Here is a 25,370-nt window from a genome sequence, read left to right as displayed (position 1 = left end):
AACTCGGGCGGCGGGCCCTTTCCTCCTCGCCCGGGAGACGGGCCTTAGGCGGCTCCCGGGGAACCCTCTGCAGGTCGGCCTCTCCCTTCGCTTCTGAACCGATGGCCCCGAATTCTGTGGCCCCGACAGCTAACTTGATTTTTTTAGGGACGCTTTCTGCAAAAGCTTAATTAAGGCCCTGCCCAGTCGACGCAGCTCCTGAAGCCTTCGCGCTTGGGGAGCCTGGGCGGGAATGGGATCCTTGGATCCGACTTGCTTTTATCAAACAGTGCAGCCGGGAGAAAGCCAGGCCTTGCGGAGATTTTCAGTCCGAGCAACCAGAGTTCATTTAGAATTTAGAAGAGGCGATCCATCCATAAATACATATGGCCGTGACTCGTAGTCATCTGTGCATTCAGGGTTGCATATTACCTCATTCTGGGGATACATTTCGAATCCTAGTCAAAAATATTTTACAGAATCATGGAATTTTAACCTTGGGAAACTTGGGGAAAGTATGAAGACATTGGCTGTTCATACTTTGTCAGAAGCAAAATCAATGACTTAATTTGAGCAAATCGGCCATGGATTTAGAAATAAAGGGATGGGGGATCGATTTAAAGATAACATCGTAGTTAAATAATTATATCTACTCTTAAGAGTGGTCAGTTTCAAATTCACCAACATGTTAAGCAAGAATTCCCTATTAAAGGGCGAAAGACGTCACCGCTGTAAATGGGATGAAACAGAGATTCTTTCAGGATGCTGGTTGGCACTTCCCAACACTGCTCCTGTGTAGAAGTTACTTAATGCAGCCTCCTTCCCTGGAGCCTGATCTTGGATGTACTTCTTTTTTTTCCCTGGGTGTAAGATCATCGTAATTGCTGAGAAAGTCGCGGCAGTGACGGCTCTGCTCCACCACCGCAGCGTGAGGCGCCGGGTGGTGCGGGAAAGCGCGGGGCTGGGACCTGCGGCCCGGGAGCTGGGGGAGCCGGGCCGGGAGCCGGGCCGGGAGCCGGGGGAGCCGTCGGCTTCGCTTTCTGCCTCCAGGGGTCACTCTTTCCTGCGCGATGCTCGCCGCGCCGGCCGCGCCTCTGCCCCCCAGGCCTCCTGCTCTGCGCCGCTTGGCGCTTTCGCTCGCCGAATGTCTTCGGGAGCCGCTTTCTGGTTTGGGGTTTCCCTCCCCGCCCCCCAACAGGATTTAATTTTTACATTTCTATCTTGTTTAAAGAAATTCCCATTAATCCCTTAAGCGTTCGGCTCAGTAGACGTTATCTGGTTTGTAGGATCACAAATACCTACTTGGAGAAAAAAAAAAAAAAAGGTAGAGCAGTCATTATTTCAGCCTAAGGTTTCGACACCAATGTCTTCTTTCCCTCGTGCGCTGGGGGAGGGGAGTACCTGATATTTACTCACTAGCCTCCTGTGAGGGTCTGGCTGTTTTTCTGAGCTGTGGCTACTGATTTAGACCCTCCTGGAGGCCTGCTTTTGGAGAAGCCTCCCTCCCCGCACAGACGACGTTGCTGTTGGCGTGATTACTTCTGCCCTCAAGAGTAGAATTTCTTTTAAAATTCGCACGTAATGGCTGGCCTAGAGGAAGGGATGATTTGTCCCCTGGAAAAGGTCTGCTTAACAAAGTTATGCAGCTGAATGCTAGCTTGAGAGATCAGAAAGATTTCTTCCTGGAGGAATGACATGACAGAGCCTTTTCTAAGTTTGAGAATGAATTTTTAAAAAACCCAAAAAACCCGGTGCCAAGGAGTTGCCCTATTTGTTGGGGGAGTTTCATGTTTATTTCCAGGGAAAAGTTTCGGTCAGTAAATGGGATGTGGCAGGAAGGTAATCAAAGGCATTGAAGTTGCCCATCAGTTCCTCGGAACTGCGGGACAATTCGTTTGTGATGAAGCAGCCGTTAGTAATTAGATTTGTTTCATTCCGAGGTCAGCTTTTTTAGCAGGTGGTGGAAAGAGGGGGCGAGCAGCAGCTGTTTGGATACAGGGTCCAGAAAATCCTTTGTAAATTCACCGTCTCCATAACTACTTTAATCACACCGTCTGCCTCTCCCACTCCCGAGAGTTTTTGCAGCAGTGGGAAGAAGTTCCAAGTACTGAAACGGTAATCACTGCACCCATGGGTTCTGGAAGAGTTGTGTCAGTTGTAGCCATTCAGGTTGTGTAGTTTGTTGGGTTTTTTTTCTGTTTTTCTGTTGTTGTTTTTTTTTAACTCTGGAGAGAAAAGCAAAGCCTGGCTTAGCATTTCAGTAGAACAATTTTTTTCCAGCACGATGTCTTTGCCAAAATAAAATGGTTGGCTCTTTTTTAAAAAAGTATTGGTATGGTATTCTAGACTGAATTACACTGACTTTGTTGAAAATTTCAGCAGAGCATTCATTTCTTATGTCTAGGGGTGTTATTCCCTAGGCACCATATACTAGTTAACCAAGAGTTTTGCTTTTCCCAGGTCATTTTTTCCTACATAATGGTGAATTCCTGGTATTGATTGCCTTGATACAAAAGAATGGCTGGATAATATCCAGATAACCTATAATACGTGGGCTCCACCACAGTCAGGCTCTGAATAAATATGGACCTGTCAGAGATTGATAAAATAAACTACAATGGATAGTGCTGTTTAAACAGTCCATTCAGTACCATATATAAGCCAGCCTGCCTTCCATTGTGTCTGAAATTCTTATTTTTGTAGGTAAACAAATGCACATTCAGCACGGATTGAATAGCTCCTTGAACTGTGCTCCCCAGTTTGCGTTTGGGTTAATCTTGTCGGTTTTAATATAGAGAGAAAAAAAGCCCAAAGCACCAAGGGGTGGAATTGTTAGTGCTTTCACATTCACATTCCTCACATTTTGTCAGGATGATAAACTGTAGGTAATGGACTGTCGCTGTTCCGCGGGACGACTGAGCGGGGAGAGCACAAAGACAGGACTGCCGCGAGGTCGCACAACATGTTTGGGAGCCGTCTTTTCAGACGAGGACAGAATTTATTTGGGAATCGTGTGTCCAGGGACTGTACTTTGTAACCTCGGCAATTACAGCTTCGAGCCTCAGAAACGGGAGCTGGAGGTTAAGATGATTCTGTCAAGCACTTGCTTCTAAATCTTTCACAAAGCGCAGCTCTTGACACTTGTCCCAGGATGCAAAGAAATGCAAATGACTCCAGCATTCCGAAGTGTCCCTGACTCCCAGGCTGAAGCAGGGAGACAGGTAGCTTAGCTATCAAGGCCCAGACCAGCTGAGAACTGCCGATGGGCATGGTTTCTCCATACAGAGTCAGCTGGAGAGTAAACGGTATGTTTAGAATAATTATCGGTAAAACCTCTTATCTGGAAATTTACAGAGAGGAATCCTTTGGTCGGTGGGTCAGCGTGATAATTACCCGCAGAGGGGCATGGCTACCTGGCCTTGCACTGAAATGCTTCAGGTAGCGCCAGGGAGGTTGAGGGTGACACCCACCATCTGGCAACGGTTCCCAGCGAGGTCACCTAATGGGAAATGATTTGAGATCCCAGCATGACTGCAGTGACGCGTCACAGGAATAGGAGTGGCGGGGGGAAGGAAATACAGACTGGAGACCCTTGTCAGAAAAGAGAAAAAAAAAAATCTAAGAAGGACATTTCTTGAGCATTTCATGAAAACTTTATTCTTAAACTCTCCCACTGCAAATTAGACAAAAAGAAGGGCTCTGGTAAGGAAAATAATCATTGAAATGGTACTTGGGCCCACCCAATCTCCGCCTTCACTGGCTGCTGACCTAAAGAGCCTGTTTTTCAGGTCATCTATCATATATCTACATAGATTTGCTTATGAGCTCGCCCTTTGTGTGGTGGAGTAGAGCCTTAAACAGGAGTGTTCAACTGTTTAAAATATTTTGGTTAAAATATGCAGAACCCATAGAACTAGAAGCTTCTAGTCGGGAATTAGTTCTTTCAGGGAAGAGCTCCCCTCCACCCCAGTTTTTTTTTTTTTTTTTTTTTTTTTTTTTTTTTTTAGGGGAGGAATTAGAATGAGGCTGGGAGAAGGGTAGAAGAAAAGCAAAGAGGGAAGCGTAGGGTATGGGACAGGGTTCCTAGCAGCTTGGAAAAACTCCTGTGGCTTCATTGTCTCTCTAAAGCCAAAGAATACAAAGACATAAGCAATTCAGCCCTTCTCCCATGATGGAAAATGTAAACCGTGGACATGGCTCTCCTGTTTGACTTGTTTAATTCTCATTTTAAATTCAGTACTATACGAGCCGTGTGAACTCTGAAGATTTCTTTAGTAATCCATTTTGTAGTTCCGAATCAAAAACAAAGTGAAAGGGTCTGACACAATTTGCTTTTATTTTTAGGCAAATCAACCCTGGTCATAGTTAATAAGGGGATTACAACCCAGACTGGGTCTTTACAGATGTAATGTAAATCAAGGGCAGAGTATAAAGAAACTGATCCCTTTTGATTGAAGTATGGTAAAAAGGCATAGAGAAACTAGCAGCGGTAATCTGATTGTATGGCAATAAAACCACCATTTTCTGTCTTTCAGATAAAAATAATGTGGTAAATCCATGCAGTTCATCAGATGTAAAGGCAGATAAAGGGTGAAGCCATGGCAACATATAGATTAGCTGGATGTGGGCAATGACATGTCTCTGAAAAGGGTGTAGAAAGGAAGGCCCTTGCTCCAGGCTGTTGGCTATTATGTGTGAGCCACACAGACTTGGAAACTCGGATTAGAAAGTATGAAAGCCCCACTTGTGGCCCGGGATGGTTGAAACCGGGAAGAAAAGATGCTCAGTTCTTGCTCATTGGTGGCGGATAATATGGCAAAGGTAGATTCCATTGACTGCCTTTTCCACAGATTGAGATTGGGGGCTGATTAAAACTTCAGATCACTGCAGTTAGTTCAGGCCTGCAAGGTTTTCCTTTTTAGCTCCTGGCCTGACAGTGGCGGCCGTTCTGTAGGATTAGCTGCAGTTGGCGGTGCTTGCCTTCATCTCTTCGGGCTCCGGGCAGGGACCTGCTGGGAAGGAACAGAGCCCAGAGGAGCTAGGTAGGCCCAGAGGGATCCGAAAAGAAAGCACAGACCTTTTGATTTCAGCCATCTTTCAGCCCCGGAGAAGCCGAGGTAAACATTATACGTTGTCCCCCTCCCTCTGCCAGAGAGCTCTCCTCTATGAGTTTTGTCTCTCCCACCCTGGAAAAAAACATATAATAAAACAAATAACAGGGGGAATTGAGTTTTCATTCAAATCGGTAGTAATCCAATATGCCCAAACCAACGGGCCCTATGGAGATGGTGTTTCACTCCTGTGAGTTGAGCTGAATGGGACAGGCCCCTTTCGTGTAAACGATAGGATTATAAAAGTGTGAGTGCTGCCAGCTTGAAAGTTAGAAACAGCAGAAGCTCGCCAGGCTGTTGAATCTTATTGCCCTCTGTCCTGAACAACCTTGTAAATAAGCTGGGCTTTTGTTTTGGCCGTCCACACTTTCCATTTTAGTCGTTACCCAAAATCAGCCATTGAAGCTGTCATTGGGTTCTGGGCAGAGTGGCATTGCAGTTGCGTCAAGCCGGAAAGGAGATTTGTGCTTTATTGCCCCCAATTTGGGGCCTTAGAAAAGTCCCAGCATTTCTTTAGGAAAGTCTGAACTCTTAAGACGCTGACAATACTGAAAGCTTACAAACACCCCAAGTGTCTGTCTTGCTGGCGTGGATGGAGGGGATTCAGGGCTGGTCTCTGAACAGCAACATGGGGACTTTCTAGAGGAACACATTCTATGTCTGAAGATCTTCACTAAATCCTAAATATTCTATTTCAGACCCATTTCGTGGATTTCGTTCCTAATTCTCAGAGAGCTGACTCAACTGTTTGGAGCTATGGATTTATTGCATTTGTTGCCTGTTTTTCTGGTCATTACTGTGTCGCTTTCACCATTTTAAAACATTTAAAACATTGCACAGAGACCTGCCCTACCCAGTGCCAGCTACTTTACCTTCCTTTCTAATTTAATTCAGAAAACATATCAAAAGATCCAGTGCATTTGTCCAGATTCATCAAAGAGAACGGACACTCCCTAATTTACAAGCTGGTCACATCCCAGCACCTTGCATTCTACATCTGACAATGATTGCTAATGGTCCATTCAGCCAAAGTATTTGCTTGTTAGCAGGGAACAGAGCATGATAAATGTCCAGCAAGCTTGCGGCCTCCTTCCGCCTTTCAGATGCAGACTGGTGCATATTTATGGTAGGCAAAGGACAAAAGGAGGGGCTGAATTGCCCTGGCCTCCAGCTTTCTATGAGGAACAGGGTTAAAGTGATTAAAGAAATGATATAGGAAAGTCCTGCCACTTGTTTACAAACCAGCGTCCAACACGTAGCTTTGCGTTCTACCTGCAAGAACCTATCGCAGGAGCATTAGGGATAAGGATGGTTGGATCCGACGACCCAGTGAAAAGAGTAGGCGATAAATTATGAAATGTTTTCCATGCACACTGAACGCCAGGTGCACCAATTTCTGTGGCTCCTGCAGAGAATCAGCAGAGGCTCTTTATTTCCCTTTTCATGTATAGATATCAAATATGTAATTCTAGTCCAAAGCATTTTGTGGTTTTGGACACAGACGTGCTGGTTTCAAATGAAAAACCATAGTAGGAGAAAGCGCCATTGAAGGAAAACAAGTTGTTTCTGCTCTTAGTAATCCTACAAACAAAATATGAAGAAAAAATTGGCAGTAGTGAAGTGTCAGTAGTTTGCTGTTTCCATTCTCGAGAGCATGGGTAGGTAAATGCTCTAACTGCTCAGTGGCGGGCAAGCATTCAGAAGGCTATGCAAACCGTGCTTTGAAAACTTCATTTTCTTCATGTTTTCTATATGAAACTCTTAAACAATCCAGTTCATTTTCTCAATTCACGTTTGGTTGCATCCAGTTTTAATTACGGTCCTTGGATCCTTCTACCAGTACTTGCTAGTTACGTCTCTCTTGCCTCTGAGGCATTACTCTGTGCTTTTCACATACTGATGACTCCCGTATCCCGCCAGGGTAGTGAGGAGTGCTACCCACATACCCCTGTGCACATCGGAAGCTCTGACCTGCAGAGCCCGTGTCTGAAATGCCACCTTCCAGCCTCACTCCAGCCTCTTGTGTTCCAGCTGAGGAACCCAAGGTCCAGCGTGACACCACCACCTGCTGAAATGCTTCTGAATCTCGGTCCTTGCTTTTTCCCCCTGTGAAGGTGGCTCACTCTGGTCTGAAACATGTGTCCTGAATGAGAACTGTCTGATGAGTGAGTGGGGCTGAGCCAGTTACGTCCAAGTCCCGCTCAGAATGCACCTACCTGCAGAAGAAGTTAGAAAATGCCAGTTTTCACTTAGCTTACCAGAACTATATTTGGGGTACATTTCAGATAAAAACAGGCTCTCCTAAGCCCTGCGTCCCCCTTTGTCTATGGGAAGATGGATCTTCATGAGAATGGACTGTCCTTAAAGTTCACGATTTCCCTGAAATGACTGCTCTCTCTTTATGGTGTAGATCAAACATAACTTCTTTAAATCTTTTCTCTGTAATCCCACGGCACTTTAGTTAAATACTGAGGGCATTGGAGGAACATGGTATGTGGCTCGGTCATGATTCATATGCAGGTCTTAATCCCCTTCACCACCCTGCCTATCCCTAAGAGGCAGGCTCCAGAAGGCTTTCATGTCATCGGTCTCTGCCGGCGAGCACTGGCATCCAATGAGTATTACTCGGAAGAGCAGACACAGCCCAGATGTCTGTTTCTGGCCGCTCCCATTAACAAATCACCTGCTACTGGAGATCTACCTCCAGCCCCGCGGCTCTAGAACTTTAGGGCATCAGAATCACTTGTTAAAACAGGCTTGCCGCCCGCCCCCAAGAGATCCAGATTCCTGAGGTCTGGGTGGGACTTGAAATTCACATTTCTAACAGGCTCTCAGCTGATGCTGCTCTGAGACCACACCTTGAGAACTGTTGCCCTGGATCACATTTTCTTGGGTAACAACTGTTTTTGGGTAACGACTCAAGATTAGATCATCATCCTCTTAAAGGCTGTCGTGGATTCCTGAAGAAATCCGTGGCCCTTGCCTCCCTACTCTCGGCTTCCGTTCTTGCTTGGTTGATTGTTGATGGTAGATAATTCGTTGATTTGTTGGACAAGCATTTATGAACTGTGACCTCTGTTACACTAAGCTCTGAGAATACAGTGAAGAGCGATCTCTACCCTCAAGAGGCTTAAATCCTAAGGGAGTAGGGGGACTCCCTGGTGCAGGAAACACGTTCTGTGCCATGGTGCGTGGCAAGTGTGGCCGTGAGAACGGAGGAAGGTGGGGAACGGAGTTCCTCCTGGGGGAGGGGAAACTGAGGCAGGAGAGACAGCGGTCCAGGGAGAGCTCCGAAACAAAAACCACAGTAAGCAAGTCAAAGAAACACATTTCAGGTACGGGAGGCGAGTATCTACACTGTACTTCTGTAATCATCTACATTGTTTCCTACGTCTGAGCAGAGCTCAAAGACAGATTCCCGCAGATGAACAAATAGACCCTGTGGGAGAGCTACGCCAGCGATTTCAGCCGCCTTATCCTCATGAGAATTAGCAGTACCTTTTGGTTTTCAGAAGGTCTGTGCTGATAATGGAAAAGGTCAGGCAGTTCAATTGAGCAGAGCGAGCCGGGCCAGTGCTATTTTAGTTTAGTGAAGAGGACGTGCCTTGGAATCTGGCTGTATGAGCCTACTCCCAGGTTTGTCATTTTTTTAGCTGTGTAACTTTGGGAGCAGAATCCTCCGTGTCTCTCACTTGTCCCGTCTCTAAAATGGGGACAGTAATCTTAACAGGACTGAAGAAAAGCAATAAAACTGTGGTCAGGATTTTAAAGACCTTAGCTCTGGACTTTGCACAACGAACCAATAAATGTCACCTCTTGCTGTTGAAAGTTAATTGAGCATCTACTGTGTGCCTGTCTCTGGTTCAGTTTGCCTTCTACGTACAAATGCAGAATAAATAAAATGCTAGTAAAGATGATGCCGTGGCACCTGTGCCTTTTCAAGCCCCCGATGTTATATGGAACCTTGTTTAGCTGCCAGACTTCACTCATTCTTGCAGACCTCTCTGCTACAAGAGGCACCTATTTATTTCCCTTCCGCTGCCAAATTAGATGCTCTCTCCTCTGCTTCCTACGCTGATGCTTTGTTGTAACATTTGTAACCCTGAATTCATTCAGCTTCTCCACCGTGGACGGGGGAGGGCCTGGGCTGCATCCCCTTTATGTGCAGGGTACAGTAAGGGCTTGGGTTGTTCAATGAATACACGAAGGCAACCCATAGGGATGACCAGTGTAGCCTTTCTGCATTAATGTCACATGCTGTTCCTTATTAAGAAACCTCCTTACCTGGTGGACACGGTTTGTTTCATTTAACAGCGGTGGTATAGAGCACATACTAGGGACCAGTGGCTGTTCCAACCGCTGCACAAATACTGACTCATTAAACCTTCATAATAACCATCTGAGGGAGATACTTTCATGATCCCCAATGGGGAAACCAAGGCAGAGACTGGTTCATTATCTTGCCCAAAGTCATATAGCCAATAAGTGGGTACCGTCTGTATTTGAACCTGAGTATGCTGTTTCCGGGATCCTTCCTCGTAATTCTCCAGCTCTCTTTCTTATGCTGTGGCATGGAGTGATTAGAAATCACATAATTAAATGAAGCCTGTGTTTGCTCAAAGCAGTACATACGAGGTGGATTAAAAGAAGGTTTTGCGTATAATTCTTCCCTTGTCCACCTTGATTTATAATCTTTCCTATGATGGGCATGCGATTCTAAATGGATCCTTTGAATCTTTGATAACGAGGTTCTACCCGGTGGAAACTAGATAGTTATGAAGGTCTATCATATTAATGCATTTATTGCATGTTATTCCTTTGACCCTTAACATTTTCCTTTTAAAAATGGAAACACCTGATTGTTTCTTTGCTGGGAGAAGACAGGGTCAGGTTTCGGAGGAGAGTTCCATGAGGTTCGATGCCACGCGTGTGTCAAGCTAAGGAGATAGTATGACATCTTTTTTAGAGTCCAGTCACAATTAAATGCCATTTTATTTTGGATTTGGGGATCTGTGCCAGCTTCCAGCTTGTCAGAGCTGAGAAGACTCAAATCAAGTCCAGGCCTATTTCTACAGCAAACTGGGCTTCTGGCTCCCTGCCTGTGGATTCATTCAGTGTAGCCCATCTGGCTTTTGATGTTCTGCGAGTTTGGAGCAGTTTGTTTCAGGAAGCAGGGCGGGGAGGATAGGTGGGCCTGGGGTGCTCTTGACTCCTGAGCAGCCGCTGGTTGCATCCCCCCAGGGCTTAGGGTCTGCTCACCTGCAGCCCTCAGGGGTCTCACACCAACAGGTCCTCCTTCCTTTCAGAGCTGAGGGCCTCGGGCATCCTCTTACCTCCTCAGGTCCAGTTCCCCTCCCTGAGTTCAGTAGCAGCCTGAATAACTCAGGGTGTTTAACGTTGTGTTTGTTTTTTGGTCAGGCTCATTCCAGGCTGCTTGTGGCGATGGAGCAGGAAATATATTGTCCCCAAAGTTACAGTGGTGCACCATTCACATCTTTTTTCCTGCTTTATGCAGTTTGGGGACGATCTGTGTAGGAGTCAGTCTCCCAGTCCGGGTTTTCCTCCTCTTTGACGTTGACAGCGCAGACCTGACTTGCGGAGCTGCTTTCTTTCTTCTGTCTCCTGCCCCTGCTCTCTGGGCTGTGGCAGACCCAGGAGAGGTCCAGGGGAAGGGCTGCCGTCACCCGCCCACAGCAGACCCGTCCCGGACCCTCTCTGGAGCCAGGAAGAAGGAAGCGTCCAGAAGGCGGCCGGGTAGCTCGCTGTGAAGGGCTAGTGCACAGCTATATAAATTGTGTTGGTAGATTATGCTTGCCTGGCAAGGGGGATCTCTGCTTATACCAAGAGAGAACTAGAGTCTCGTCTCTTTTTTAAACCTTACTTATGAAAGCGCTCCTTCTATGGTTCCACAAACACCCGTTTGACGCAAGGCACTGGGGTGGGGTTCCCGGGGTCCAGCGGGGAACAGGACAGGCTCAGTCCTGGGGTCACACTCCAACCTGGAGAGCGGACATCACATCCCCTTGGTACTTGTACTTTCTTTCAGGGCTGTTTTCCCCACCAAAAGGAGAGGTGTCATTCACCCATAAAACATGGGTGAATGGTCTGTCTAAATAGGCAAGATTCTTCGAAGTTAAAAAAAAAAAAGTGTTGATGGAAATGAAAGGGATGAGTAGGGTTGATGGAAAAGATGTTCCTGAGCGCTCGATTGTAATACCACGCGAAGATCTTAAGTCCATTTCTTCAGGTTCTTAAAACGCCAGTCCGTTTCTTTCTGTATGATGTCCACATGCTTTTCCTCCCTGCAGGGCTCCCACTCAGGTGGATGAGCACAGGGATGTCCACACTTAGGTGTAAAACAGCCGAGAACCAGCTCTTTCTATAGGAAAGCCAGTTTTCTTTCTGGGGCCTCACCTATGAATAATGAGAGTTCCACCTTCCTTTGTAGACTCTTGCTAAGAGCATGGTTTGGAACAAGACAGTACAGGTGCAAACAAATTACACTTGGGAAAGAAGCTTGCACCGTCTCTTGCCTCTGAGGGTTATGAAATCCCCGTTTGGATGATGGGGGTGCGTGGTCAGGCCAGCATGACAAAGGTTGGCCTCCGGGATTCACTCCCCAGCCACTTTCCCACTGCACATCTCGGCATCCCAGCCCTCCTTTTCCAGCCCCCCCGACTTTTGCCTCAGCTAGCTATGACATTCATGGCATGATTATTTTTTTTTTGCAAAGTTTTGAGGGAGGAGATGTTTGGATCACTTTCATAAATAAAGACCTTGATTTTTTGTTTTGTTTTGTTTTGAGGTAGGTGCTTGATTTTTGTTTTTAATTCCATGCCAGAGATTAACTAGTCTCTGTGAACCTGGGAAAAGAAAACGATGATCTCTGCCCATCACATGCTTAAAGTCTGACTTACCAATGAAGATATCTATTCCAGCGTCAGCTCATTACAGGCGATCCTTCTGTGAATTGGAGGGTTTTGTTACAGTGGAAATTATGGTACGGATAAAAAAAATTAAATACATACTTGTGTTATTTTCCTGAACGAAAATTTAAACGGTGAGCATCTTATTTATCTTTGAGCATTGGAAAATGAAATTTACTTTAGCCACCAGTGTTTTGAGCATTATATCGCAAATAACAAACAGGATTAACATCACAAGGAGTCAGCTTCCATTCCATTGTGCAGCATTGTAGGCTGTGAAATTTGATATTATTTTGACTTGTATGGTAATTGTAGAATGACAGAGGGAAATGGATTAAGTTGAAATAGAAGGATACACCTCAGGGCACACAGACTGCCCAGTGCAGGTGAAGGTCATTGGGCCAAGAATGGGGCCCCTGAGCGCTGTCCCTGCAGATCAGAATTTTATAAATAAAACTCTGCTTCATGCTGCAGTTTACGGTTCTTTCAAGTGTCTGCACAGATGAAGAGGCCACCTCCCCGGGCAGAGTTGCAAAACCGGATCAGGGACCTAGAGGCTCACAACACCTGTGAACTTCAGTGCTTCTCATCTTTCCTTGCCTTGAAAAGATGCTGCTTGTCGGTGTGAAGTTTGAAATGCACCCTGCCCCCCACTCTCAGCTCTCAGATTTGGAACCCTGTAATGGTCTAAATTGTAGAGCCTGCTTTTAGGCACCTCTTCTTTTCCTTGAATACATCAGTTTCATGTTGCAGATGATATTTGTTTTTAGAAAAGTGTGAAAGAAGGGGCACCTGTGAAAACAGACAATCGTCCCAGCACCCATACAGCAGAAAATGCCAATTAAAGCCTCCAATTACTACCTTATTTCTTGGAGCTTTAAAGCCACTGAGAAGATAGTGGTGCATTTACTTGAAGTTTTAAGGTAATTACTTGTTCCTTCCAAGTGTGGTTGTCTGGTACCTAATTCTGTATCCGCCTGACACCCGTATAGCGACACCCCACTATCTCTCTGGTTTCAGAATAAGTTTGGGCAGAAACTTGTTCTGATATGAAAGTGCAAAAGGGGGCAGTAAAGTGCTATCCACAAAAACAGAAAAATTGTTTCCCCCAGTATTTCTTATGGCCGATATTACCTGAGTCTTTCTTGGGCCCCAGTTTTATTCATTTATGACAAACTCCTCTGTTTGGGGCATTTGGAGTTGATCTTATTAAGCCATAGCAGCAATCTAACATTAAACAGAAGTAAGGCAAGCCCAAGTATCCTGCCTGTTTATGAAATATGCCATCAGATTCACATACTTGTGAATGTAAGTCATTTTTTTTTCTGGGGGATTTATGTTCCCAAGTGTACAGAGCATTTCTGAAAGGAATCTCGGGCTTCTGTGTTAATGCTGTGTTAGCTCCACACAGAGCTGGAAGGCCCCAAGTGCATGGGGAGGTTATGGGGTCAAGGGTTTGGGCTCATCCCTAGCGGCGAGCGTCTTTTGTCAGGAAGGAACTGGGAAGATGAGCCTCAGTGACAGCAAAGCAGCAGTGGCTTGTCCTCCTTCAGAATCTCAGATGAACCAGTTTACAAACTGACTGCTCTTCCTCCGCAGCCTTTGACATTTAATTAAAACTAAAAGCGTTTTCTGGGAAAAGTGCATGTTTTCCAAAGTGTGGTAAACTCAAAGTGTACTTAATACAGAACTCTGGCTTGAGAATAAACCTATTCTTTGGTATAATTTGGGGTGTGCCAACTGCTAGGGTAATAAACTTGTTCCTAAAGCTGGAATTCAGGGTCCCTGAAATGTTAGCCAACTCCCAGATCTGTGCAGTTGAATGATTAAGCATAAACTGTACCCCATATTTTTCATCTATTTGAATAAACTAGTTGTGTGTTACTACAGCTTTTGTAGACTCAAGAATTGATTTGTTAAATAGACCACAATTCAGAGAAGAATAATTTTATTTAGTTGCATTCTCAGAAAATACATCACAAAACAGTTTAAAAAGTCTACCGGCCTTGAATATTCTGTTTTAAACCAGAGTGATGAAAGATTGCTCAAGAACACGATGGTTTGTTCTTTGAAACTGTACATTGAAACGTAATGTTCCAATCTGATCTCAAAAGCATTTGATGTTTATTGCAGAAAATTATGAAAAATACAGAAAGCTAAAAATTACCCCAAGTCTACCATCCAGTAGCCCAAAGCAGCCGCAGATAAAGGCTCCGTGTCTGACCAAATCTGTGTCTGTATCGCCAGCAAAATGAGCAGAACAACACACCACCTACTGTGTATGTGTGTATATTTTCAACCGAACTTAGCCATTTACTTAAAATCATCATGTACTCTAATGATGGAGTTTTGAAACGAAAGGAGAAATCCGTTCTCCATGGAAAAGTAAAGTCTGTTCACTCAGACATTGAATCTTCTTTTGCTTAGCAGTTTGCTCCAGAGGGAGAAGAGTAGCATCTGTAGGTCTCTTTCCCCCCAATTTGCACATTGGCAGGATTTGCACTGGTCCTGTTACGTGAGTAAGACGGTCCTCTTTCTCAGGCGGATGATACCTGCCATAAGTATGCAGAAATATTAGATATTTAAATAGATATTACAGTTGTACATGTACAACAGTGCACAGAAATGGCTCTGGATCTGAGCTGACACTCTTTAAATGAGAAGCACTGAGACCATGTCTGTCTGGAGGGGGTTTACGTGACCCAGTTATTTGTTTGGACACAGAAAGTGGTCATTCCTGTCTACATCCTTTCATTCTGATCTCTTTCATTCTGTGCCAGTTTGATATTTTTGCATTTGGCTACAATATATTGATTTGCCCTTGTTTATATGGTAGTTTGGCATATCCTTCAATTATATATCTCCACGTAGTATTTCCCTCAGGAGAACAAGGACTTCTTACTTCAAATCTCCTTTCACAGACTCTTTCAGCATCAAGGGACTATAGTGATTTGGCTCTTCTTCTAGGTTCACCTACATATTTTTGGCAACCTTGAAGAAAAGTGTAAGAAGTCGTTGCACAAAATGACTGTGTGCATATGTTATGATCAGGTGCAGATGCAGGAGCGGGGAGGGGAAAAAAGAGAAGCAAGGAAAATGGGGCATCCATGGGGGGTTGGGGAGAGCAGCTGTGGCTCCACTACCCAGCAGGCCCCGAGCATCTCAGCTCCTGGCTCCCGTGGACCTTGCTGTTCCATCGGGCCAGGTTCAGAAGTCAATCAAGCAACCATTGCCCCCATCTGATTTACCCTGTGACACCTGGGGATGCGATGCTGGTCGACAGAAGGGTCCAGACTTGAGATCAAAACATGTGATGTTCTGATCAGTCAAAGACAATTGTGTGTCGTGACCCCTGAATTCTTTAAGTGGCAGGTTTTGGCTTTAAATGCATATTATGCTAGTTTTTGAAACAAGCATGTGTTCCTAGAGTGGGTTAAAACATTAAAGAATATTGTGTCGCCGGGGAACTCTAGTCAATATCCTGTGATAAACCAAAATGGAAAAGAATCTGAAAAAGAATGTATATGTATGTATAACTGGATCACTTTGCTGTACAGCAGAAATGAACACATGGTAAATCAACGCCAACAAAATAGATTTTAAAAAAAGAATGTTGTGTCACATATGGCTGTATTATTTTAGAAGTTCCTACAAAGATGAATATAAAGTTGAAATGTCTAATTGACATTATTAGAGATCTAATTTAGATTATTAAAGATTAAAGTCTAATGTGTGTTATTAGATTGATTCCCTGTGGAAGTATTAGAATCTAGTTTGGTGAATAACTTTTAAAAACTTGGATTCAGGTTGATAGGTAATCAGAAGGTAAAAACAGATTCTAATATCAAATCATTTCATTTCAGGGACTTCCCTGGTGGTCCAGTGGTTAGGACTCTGAGCTTCCACTGCAGGGGGCGCAGGTTCGATCCCTGGTCGGGGAACTAAGATCCTGCCTGCCACGTGGTACGGCCAAAAAAAAAAACAAAAAAACAATCACTTCATTTCGGGCAGGGAAACTTTGGAAACCCTGCTCAGAGTTTCCATTTTATTCCATGTTATACTGTCTCTGGATTTAGTTCAAAGTCATCACGTCTTATTGTCTTGCTTGGGAATGATTCACTGGGAAAAACCATAGGAGTTGCCTATTTCTGCTCAGCACACCCCACTGCTGTGGCATCCCAGGGAAGCCCTCCAGTGAGAGACACGAGACACAAAACCACAGCACCAATGCCCAGGAAGCAGTCCTCACCCCAGACTCTCTTGATGGGGAGGAAGATGCAGCTTCCGTGTCCCAGGAGCACAGCAGGGTGACTTGCTCAGATTTTGAGTACGTGGCCCAGAAAGGGATCTGGCCTCCTGTGTCTGCTCTCCTGTATAAGACAAGAGGCACTGTGAGTCTCCTTTGTTTTTTGTTTTGAATTAAAAACCAGCAGATAGGGCTTCCCTGGTGGCGCAGTGGTTGAGAATCTGCCTGCCAATGCAGGGGACACGGGTTCGAGCCCTGGTCTGGGAAGATCCCACATGCCGCGGAGCAACTGGGCCCATGAGCCACAACTACTGAGCCTGCGCGTCTGGAGCCTGTGCTCCGCAACAAGAGAGGCCGCGATAATGAGAGGCCCGCGCACTGCGATGAAGAGTGGCCCCCACTTGCCGCAACTAGAGAAAGCCCTCGCACAGAAACGAAGACCCAACACAGCCATAAATAAATAAATAAAAATTTTTAAAAAAACAAAAAAAAACCCCAGCAGATATTATTAAAGAAGACTTCTGACCACTTTTTTTTTTTTTTTGGATGTGGTTTAACAGAAACAACCTCACCTCTGTGGTATGGGTTACAAACATGAGCATTTTCCTCTAGGTGTCTTTGGCCACAAAAATGGACATTATCTCATCATACAAAAAGAAATCTGCATTGCATATTCACTAGGCAGAGTCAGTGTAGTAATTGAAAATTAGCCAGTTGTCACCACACTAATTATTCTTTAAAAAAAAAAAGAAAAACATTTCCAAAGTCAATAATAAGACAAGTCTTATTGACTATTACCAAATATTCAGGGCATAGATGTGCTATGTGGTCTGACTTGTTAAAGCCTCTGAGCAATCCTGAGGTAACAAAATCCAAATATAAGTGACCTGGCTTCAGAAATAGAACTCTTTGGTTACTGGCTGGATTTTAACCTATAGGACGCATTGCTTTCCATTCGAAAATGATATTATTAAAAAATTCACCCCGTTTCCTTTCCACGTACATTCTGCAATTCTCATGAATCGTCTGGATCCATCTGTAATGTTACATTTAAAACACAAGTTCCATGTGTGGTAAGTGTCTTCCTCACGCTTTGGTCCTTGGCTTCCCAGGACATGGCAGGGGTAGCAGATGGCCGCCCTTGTGATGGACGAGAAGATAGATCCTTCTGGCTGCTGAGTATCCTGATCTCTGAAGCCTGGGCAGATGCCTGCATGTGGATGGACTTTCTCTTAATTTCCCTTAACTTCATGGCTTGTCTATAAAAAGCTCAATTTAGGAAAAGCTGCATTTCCCCAAACCAGATTTATGCTTTAATGTGACGCAGCGAGAGCTGAGAAGTGTGCAGGCAAAGGGGCTTTTCCTGTCGCATCTCGCCTTTGGCCTGGCGTGTCTTCACCTGGTTTGCGTGTCAAGCCACATGTACAGGGACTGAATGAGGACAGTGGTGGAAGGCGCTTTGATCAGTGCTTAGCAAAGAGTAAGTGCTCGAAAGCAGCAGTGCTTCTGTTATTAGTGCTTCTGGAGGTGGTGAATTGCCTTGCATTTTAACTAGGAAGGGATTCCAGAAAACTGCCAATATTCATAAATCCTGAGAGAACGGGTCCAAAACTCCATCCGCAGTGCTCCTTGCTGTCCAGAAGCACCATCATACCGGAGGTGATCCCGCTCTGCTCTCAGCAAACCCCATCCCAACTCGAGCTCATCCTATCTTCAGAATTCCTTCCATGCCTATGATCTGCAAATATCGATAGTTCGTGGCACTAAATTTGACTTAAATTTATTGTGTGTATCTTAGCTGCCATTGTTCTTTCATATTTTAAGCATCTACCAGATGTCAGACTTTGGGCGTTCAGTACTGAGTCAGCCGCACGTGGGACCTGCCTGCCCTCAGGAAGCTAGATTGTAAAGTCCTGACGATCCAGATCCTAGTTTTCTGTCACTCAGAGCATCTGGTGTGGAGGTGCCTTAGTTGTTACACTCACGTTACTCTGTTTGCTCCCATGTTGTGAAGCACGGGGATAGACCTGGAGGGTATCATGCTTAGTGAAATAAGTCAGACAGAGGCAAATGCTGTATGTGATCACTTATATGTGGAATCTAAAAAACAAAGCAAACTCGTGAATGTAACAAAAAAGAAACGGGCTCACAGATACAGAGAACAAACTAGTGGTTACAGTGGGGGGAGGGAGGGGGGAGGGGCAAGGTCAGGGCAGGGGATTAAGAGGTACAAACTTATGTATAAGCTTATGTATAAAATAAGCTACAAGGATATATTGTACAGCACAGGGCATAGAGCCAATATTTTATAATAAGTATTATATATAATATAATCAATTATATGTATACTTAATTATATAACAATCTTAATAGTATTTATTATATGTTATATGATTATTATATATAATAATTATTATTAATATTATTTAAATGGAGAACTTTAAAATTTTTCAATCATTATGTTGTACACCTAAAACTAATATAGTATTGTAAATCAACTATATCTCAATTAAAAAAAAAAACTGTGAAGGCTCCTGGGGAGCAAAGAGACTTCTGGGCTTGATGTACTTAGTGATAACATAAGAAACCCACAATTTGGGCTCTCAGCTCAACCACAGCCTTTGTCTACTGAGAAACCATAATGTCAGCAATTAAAGAGACTGGTGTGCTAACCAGCTTGTATGTCTGTATACCTATATACGCTTAAAAAGTAAACCTCTAAAGCACTCAAATATTGGGTTCTTTTATATGGATTTAAATACAGAAGCAAAAAAAAATTTTTTTTTTTAGTTATATATTTTACAGCTATCAGTGTATATATGTCAACCCCAATCTCCCAATTCATCCCACCCCTCCACTGCCCCCGCTTTCCCCCCTTGGTGTCCATACGTTTGTTCTCTCGAAACCATTTTTCACAGTGAAGGAGCAAATCCTTGCCTAACTTTTTGCCACAGTGTCTTCTGAAAAGTGAACTAATGCTTTTCAAAGCATTAGGAATAGTGGGTTTTATCAGGATTCACTTTTTATGAGTATCAAATGCGCTTATTGAAATTGAGATTCCTCCCTTTCTCTTTTATTTTGAAAAGCCATCCCACGGGTTAACCCCTCCACATACATTGCTCCCCTGTCACTGACCGTTAAAGCTTTTTGGGTGATTAGTACCTTCTGAAAATACAGACTGAAATTCAGAGATCCTTGTAGCCAAACCAGCCCATGTGTCCTCTGTTCTTGACTTGACCCCATCAGCCCCAGCAAAAACTAGAACTTGGATTTGATGAGTGAAGAGAGAGTCATGAGGTTCTCACATGGGCGGGGAGGAAATCAACAGTGAGTCTTTGGTTAAGCAGGAAAAAATAATCTTCGTGAAGGAGACAGGATCTTGGGAGCATTTTGAATGACGAAAGAGCTTGGTGAGCTGAGCTTCAGACGTAGGTGTGACGTGGGAGAATTCTAAGATGTGCAAAGACGATGCACAGCTTGGGGGTGAGGGCAGGTCTGATGCATCCTCTTAGAGGAATTGCATGGATGGACAAGAAGATGGGTCCATCTGGCTGCTCAGGATCCTGATGTCTGAAGCCTGGGTGGGCCCCCGGGGGAGGTGGTCCAGGGTGAAAGTCGCTCAGTGTGGAGATCAGAGCTGAGAAGAGGCAGGTACCGGTGTACAGGCTGCAGACTTCTGTTGTGATTCAGGAACACTTTTCACTACAGCCAGCATGTGGTGCTTGCTCTGTGCCGGCTGGTAAAGGAGCCGGTTTAGGAGAGAAGATGTTTGGAACGGGGGTGGGAAACCCCAGGCAGGAGCTGGCCTCTGGTTCTCGGGTGCAGTGAAGATTTCCTAAGAAGGTCGAGGAGTAAGACAGGAGAAGGATGTGTCAGGAAGGTGAGCCGTGTAACACGCACCGTATCTAATTTATATCGACTGCCAGGCACTTTGCCCCTGCTTCCCAAGCCCAGCAGAATCCCTGGGGCATGGGGGCGTGGGGCAAAGACCAGAAAGCCTCAGACATTCAGATTCAGTCCTTCAGTCTGTTCATCAGAAACCAGAGCTGTGCTTCAACCACAAAGATGATGGAGACCACTGGCCTTCGGGGGGCAGGGAGAAGACCCTGGAGGCCTTCAGTCCTCTGGAGTTGAATTTCCCATGCGCCTCCCCAGAAAACCACAGAAATGGCCAAGAAGGTCACAGAGAGGCTCTTACTAAGCGGTGATCTACATTTGTTTACAGTTCTAGAGAATTCTGTAAGGGTGCACACATGATTGTCTGAAATTTGTCATTGTTATAAAAAATAGTCATTTTGAGTTCTACTTCACAGAAAGATTTTGTTAGGTGATTCTCATTCACTTTCCTTTTTTAACTTTTTTTTTTTTTAATAAATGTCATATATCCTTGCTTTAGCAAGCTCAGTTTAAAAAAAAATAAGAAAGAAAGGGGGCCGCCCTCCCTTTGAGATTGTAAAAGAACACATTCCCAAGGAAGAGTGACAAGCCACTGTGTTCATGTGTTTTTTTTCCCTGCCATAAAGAGTATTGGTTTTTAGTATAAATCTGTAGTGTAATTTCTGTTATGTTCTATGATGCTTCATAATCAACCTCATGCACTTTTCAGAAAAATTAATACTGTTCATTAGCATTCATCATCATCTGTTCCCTCAGTATCAATTTGAAATTGGCGATGCCCATCATCCTGGTTTTCTCCCTCTCCCTCTCTCCCTCTCTCTCTCTCTCTCTCCCTCTCTCTCCCTCCCTCCCTCTCTCCCTCTCTCTCTCTCTCTCCCTCCGTCCCTCCTTCTCTCTCTCTCTCCCCCTCCCTCCCTCCCTCTCCCTCCCTCCCTCCCTCTCCCTCTCTCTCTCTCTTTCTCTCTCTCTCTCTCTCCCCCTCCCTCCCTCTCTCTCTCTCCCTCTCTCTCTCTCCCTCTCTCTCCTCTCTCTCTCTCTGAATTATGACCCATTCATCGTCATGGCTGGTGGGCTTCCCTGGTTCAGTAAGAGGTTGGATTGGAAGGATTCAGACGTGATGCTTTGTTCTCCGGCTTTAATATTTTAATGAGCCTGCAGGCTTGGCTCCTTCGGAAGAACAAGATGGGATTTCTAAGTGTGTTTTTAGTGTTAGCACTTGTAGAAGGATGTTCATTAGGAAGCTCTTGTTTCAGTTTCTCCGAGGAACTCCCCATTAGGAAAGATCTTTCAGCAGCGTGGCTGGGAAAAAAGAGAAGGGGGAGGAGGGGACTGAGAACTGTAAGCATTAAGGGGATAGTGTGTCAGTAGTTTGGGTTCAAGATTTGCTTCGGGACTTCCCTGGTGGCGCAGTGGTTGAGAATCTGCCTGCCAATGCAGGGGACACGGGTTCGAGCTCTGGTCTGGGAAGATCCCACATGCCACGGAGCAACTAGGCCCGTGAGCCACAACTACTGAGCCTGCGCGTCTGGAGTCTGTGCTCCGCAACAAGAGAGGCCGCGATAGTGAGAGGCCCGCGCACCGCGATGAAGAGTGGCCCCCGCTCGCCACAACTAGAGAAAGCCCTCCCACAGAAACGAAGACCCAACACAGCCAAAAATAAATAAATAAATTAATTTAAAAAAAAAAAAAGATTTGCTTCTAAGAATTAATTGGAGCAAATACATCTCGAGGGGGGAAGAAAGGTTTGTGGGGCAAGGACAGGGACAGTAGTTGCTGTCTTCGCGAGTCGGGGACTTTTCATCTTGCAGCTGACTCAATACTCCAACTAATTATTTCTGGTTGTCTTTTATGTGTTTGTAAAACGTTTCTTTTGTTCGGGGTAATAAAAAAACCCATTATTTGATCAGTGACTGACTAATTATGATAAGTAATTTGAAACATTCTTGATGAAACTTGTCTGTTAATTAGCATCAACAGCAAATGGAAACTAACAGAACAACAAAGTCTTAGTGCATCCACTGTTCCCTGGAATTGCTGCCGTCTTTCTGTGGCATGCCCAATAAACTGAGGCTGCCAGTGGTTCAAAAATAACGAACAGATGGGAAGGTCTGACTCACCACCAAGGAAAAGTCATTGTGAAGTTACACAAAGGAGCACTGAAATATTACAAGCGAGGGGGTGGTAAAGGAATGTCAGTAGGTTGACTTGATCCTACTGGGTAAAGTCAGGAGTGTGGTTTCTTTCTTTTTCTTTTTTTTTTTTCTTTAAAGCTTAATTCCTAAATACACTCATCCCATGCTGATCTGAACTCAGATATGTTTGGTCAATAAAAGTGTGGCTCTATAAAATTGTAGTTTGGAATTCTTGATGTTGTCTGGCTATATTGTCATTATCATTAATGCTGTTAATTTTTTATCAACTCAATGGCGCTTTTTTTTATGCTTTTAGATTTCTACCCGGACAAGGACTGGTACTGTACCCACAGATAGGAGACAAATTGGATATTATTTGCCCCAAAGTGGACTCTAAAACTGTTGGCCAGTATGAATATTATAAAGTTTATATGGTGGATAAAGACCAAGCAGACAGATGCACTATTAAGAAGGAAAATACCCCTCTCCTCAACTGTGCCAGACCAGATCAAGATGTAAAATTCACTATCAAGTTCCAAGAATTCAGCCCTAACCTCTGGGGTCTAGAATTTCAGAAGAACAGAGATTATTACATTATATGTAAGTATAATTCTATTCATTTATTTTATAGAAATTAGGATAAGCTAAATAGGTTTGTATCAATTTTTGTTTCCTTAAAATTATTACTGTGGCAAATAATTTGGTGGGAATCTTTGCTGAAAAGTTTTTTAAAGAAGCCTTAATTGAATGAGGGACCCCCTGTACTAGTACTACTCATTAACATAAATACCCAAAGAGAAAAAGCCTCCTAGAGTTTTTGTAGTATTGAAATAAGTGGATATATATGAATATATTCAGCATCTCTACTGACAAAACCATTTTTAAGAACCATTGGTGAGATTTTGATAGGTGAATCTTGTGCAATGACTTTTCTCTTCATCCATCCATTCATCTATTCATCCATCCATCCATCCACGCGTCCATCCATTCACTCATTCATTTAGTATTTACTCTGTGCCAGAAACTACATAAGTGCTAGGGGTTCAACAGTGAACAAGATGGTAAAATGGTACCCATTCCTCATGGAGCTTGTAGGTTCCAAGAATGGGAGTTACAGACAACCCACACTAGTACATGGGTGCATGAAAACCAGTTTGGAAGAATAAGAAAAAACTTGGGTTTGTTCAATGAATTACTTTTTAATTTACCTATACAATAATTTGACACATTGTTTAAGGAACAGATGCTGTGTATCCTTTGGGTCCTATCTGAGCTACTGTTCACTCCCGAGGCTGTGAAATCCCATGAAACACGTGCCTACTAGGTGCAGGTCAGGAGCTGGCACAGAGTTAGGATTGTTCCAGGCCCAGGGTCTGTCAGAGTGCAGTCTGGGTGACTGGGATAGCTGTTCACATCAGGCAAGCAATGAAATGGTTTTTCTTGGTTTCTTTGGTGGGAGTCTGCGCTCACTCGTCATGATGAGCTCCAGGTCGTCAGAGGTACTGCGCTGCTGTCTACTGGGTGTGCTCTCCCATCTCTGGGTGATCAGGTTGAAACTCTGGCTTCCTCTACCTCCTAGCTGCTCTTGAGAGTGCAAAATCAATAATTCATTGACTACTTATTAAATACTCAACAATATACTTATCTTCTATTTTTTATTACACTCATTAGTAATTAAAACAAAGATGGTCACAGCCATCTAATCCTTGTTCTTTGCTGTGAACCTGAAATGCCACAGAGGCTGAAAACGTAGTTTTAAACCAACGTGATGTACAGAGAGTGGCTTAGTGAGAATAAGTAACAAAAAGAGAAAGTGGTGAATTATAGATTTAAAAGCACAATGATCATAAAATGAAAATAAAAGCCTTTTGAGGGATGGGACAAGCAGATGGGGTGGTAAAGTGTATGAAGTAAGAGGGAAATCTTTGAAAATATACAATAGTCATTAGGCAAAATAAATGGAAACCTTAAGCTTTTGGAAGTCCAACAGTGTCTTTAAAAAAAAAAAAAAAAAAAGGCTTTGTAAGTAGGACTGTTTACCAGGATGCTGATGTTTTTAGCATAGCATTTATAGGGAGCTGAAACCCACCCTACTGAATTCATTAAGCAGGTTAAGACCCCTGAATAGGGTGGGAAAAAGGACGAAGGGGTGCCTGAAGATAGATGTTCCTCAGAGTTAAATACGTCTCTAAAACTGTGCCTGCAGCCCTAGCTGCCAACTGGCTCTTCAGGGAGGTAAGCCACCAGACCCAGGTCCCTCCTCTTCCTTTAGCTTGTGACTTCATGCAGATGGCTTTGTGGACCCTAAGTTCCCCCTGAATGCAAGTGGGATTTCAGCAAACATTGTGGGTTTAGTCTGAAATGATATGCAAGAAATGCAAATAAATACCTGGCTTATCAGCATCTTTGTGTCTGATGGAGTGAGCACGTGATAACGACTTATTATCCACACCTGACGGGTTTGTATTTAGAAGCACAATTTAATTTATAATTATAATATTAATCCACACAATAACGGCACATCTCAGTTTTCTTTCTTTGAAAACTCATCGTTAGGCTCAGTAACAGGTTTACCAGCAGGTAGCTGAGCTACGCCGACCTCCAGAACCTTCCCTGGAGGTGTGATTTACCACGGAAAAGCACGTGGTAGCCCGGGATAAAAGAATTGTTCTTAAAATAGAGATGAGGGTTTCAAGTTTGAATGCTGCTGGTTGGGTGGTTGTTACAGGCTGGATGGGGAAGGGCCCAGGGCTCAGAGGGTGGCCGGGAGCCCACGGAGACTCAGAGCACAGAGTTGAAAGACTTGCGCCACGTCACAGACATAGGAAGACACCTCAGATACTTCGGGAAATGCAGGCCCTATTTCCCACCCATCCTCCAGCAAAGCCAGTGGATGGACAGCTTTCCCTGGAAAGGAAATGAAGGATGAGAAGTACAATTCTCAAGAGAGTTGAAAAAGTTAATGTTGACTTTCCATTGCTTCTTCGAGAATCACAAGGCACCCAGACAATTAAGAGATTTTTCAGAGTCACTGCTTTCCACAGCCAGTGATCACTCACACATACACACAGGGTCACAC

General features: G+C 44.2%; 1 protein-coding gene across 1 annotated transcript in view; it reads left to right on the top strand.

Moving 5' to 3' along the window:
• Positions 1 to 25,370, top strand: part of EFNB2 (ephrin B2) — a 46,006-nt gene that overhangs the window by 1,029 nt on the left and 19,607 nt on the right. Inside the window, exon 2 of the mRNA XM_036831802.1 lies at positions 22,608 to 22,891. Coding sequence (XP_036687697.1) covers positions 22,608 to 22,891 — 284 coding nt within the window. The remainder of the gene's footprint in view (positions 1 to 22,607; positions 22,892 to 25,370) is intronic.

This window comes from Balaenoptera musculus, chromosome 18 (genome assembly GCF_009873245.2).
Source record: "Balaenoptera musculus isolate JJ_BM4_2016_0621 chromosome 18, mBalMus1.pri.v3, whole genome shotgun sequence".
Lineage (NCBI taxonomy): Eukaryota > Metazoa > Chordata > Mammalia > Artiodactyla > Balaenopteridae > Balaenoptera > Balaenoptera musculus.
This window is presented reverse-complemented; position numbering and strand designations above follow the sequence as displayed.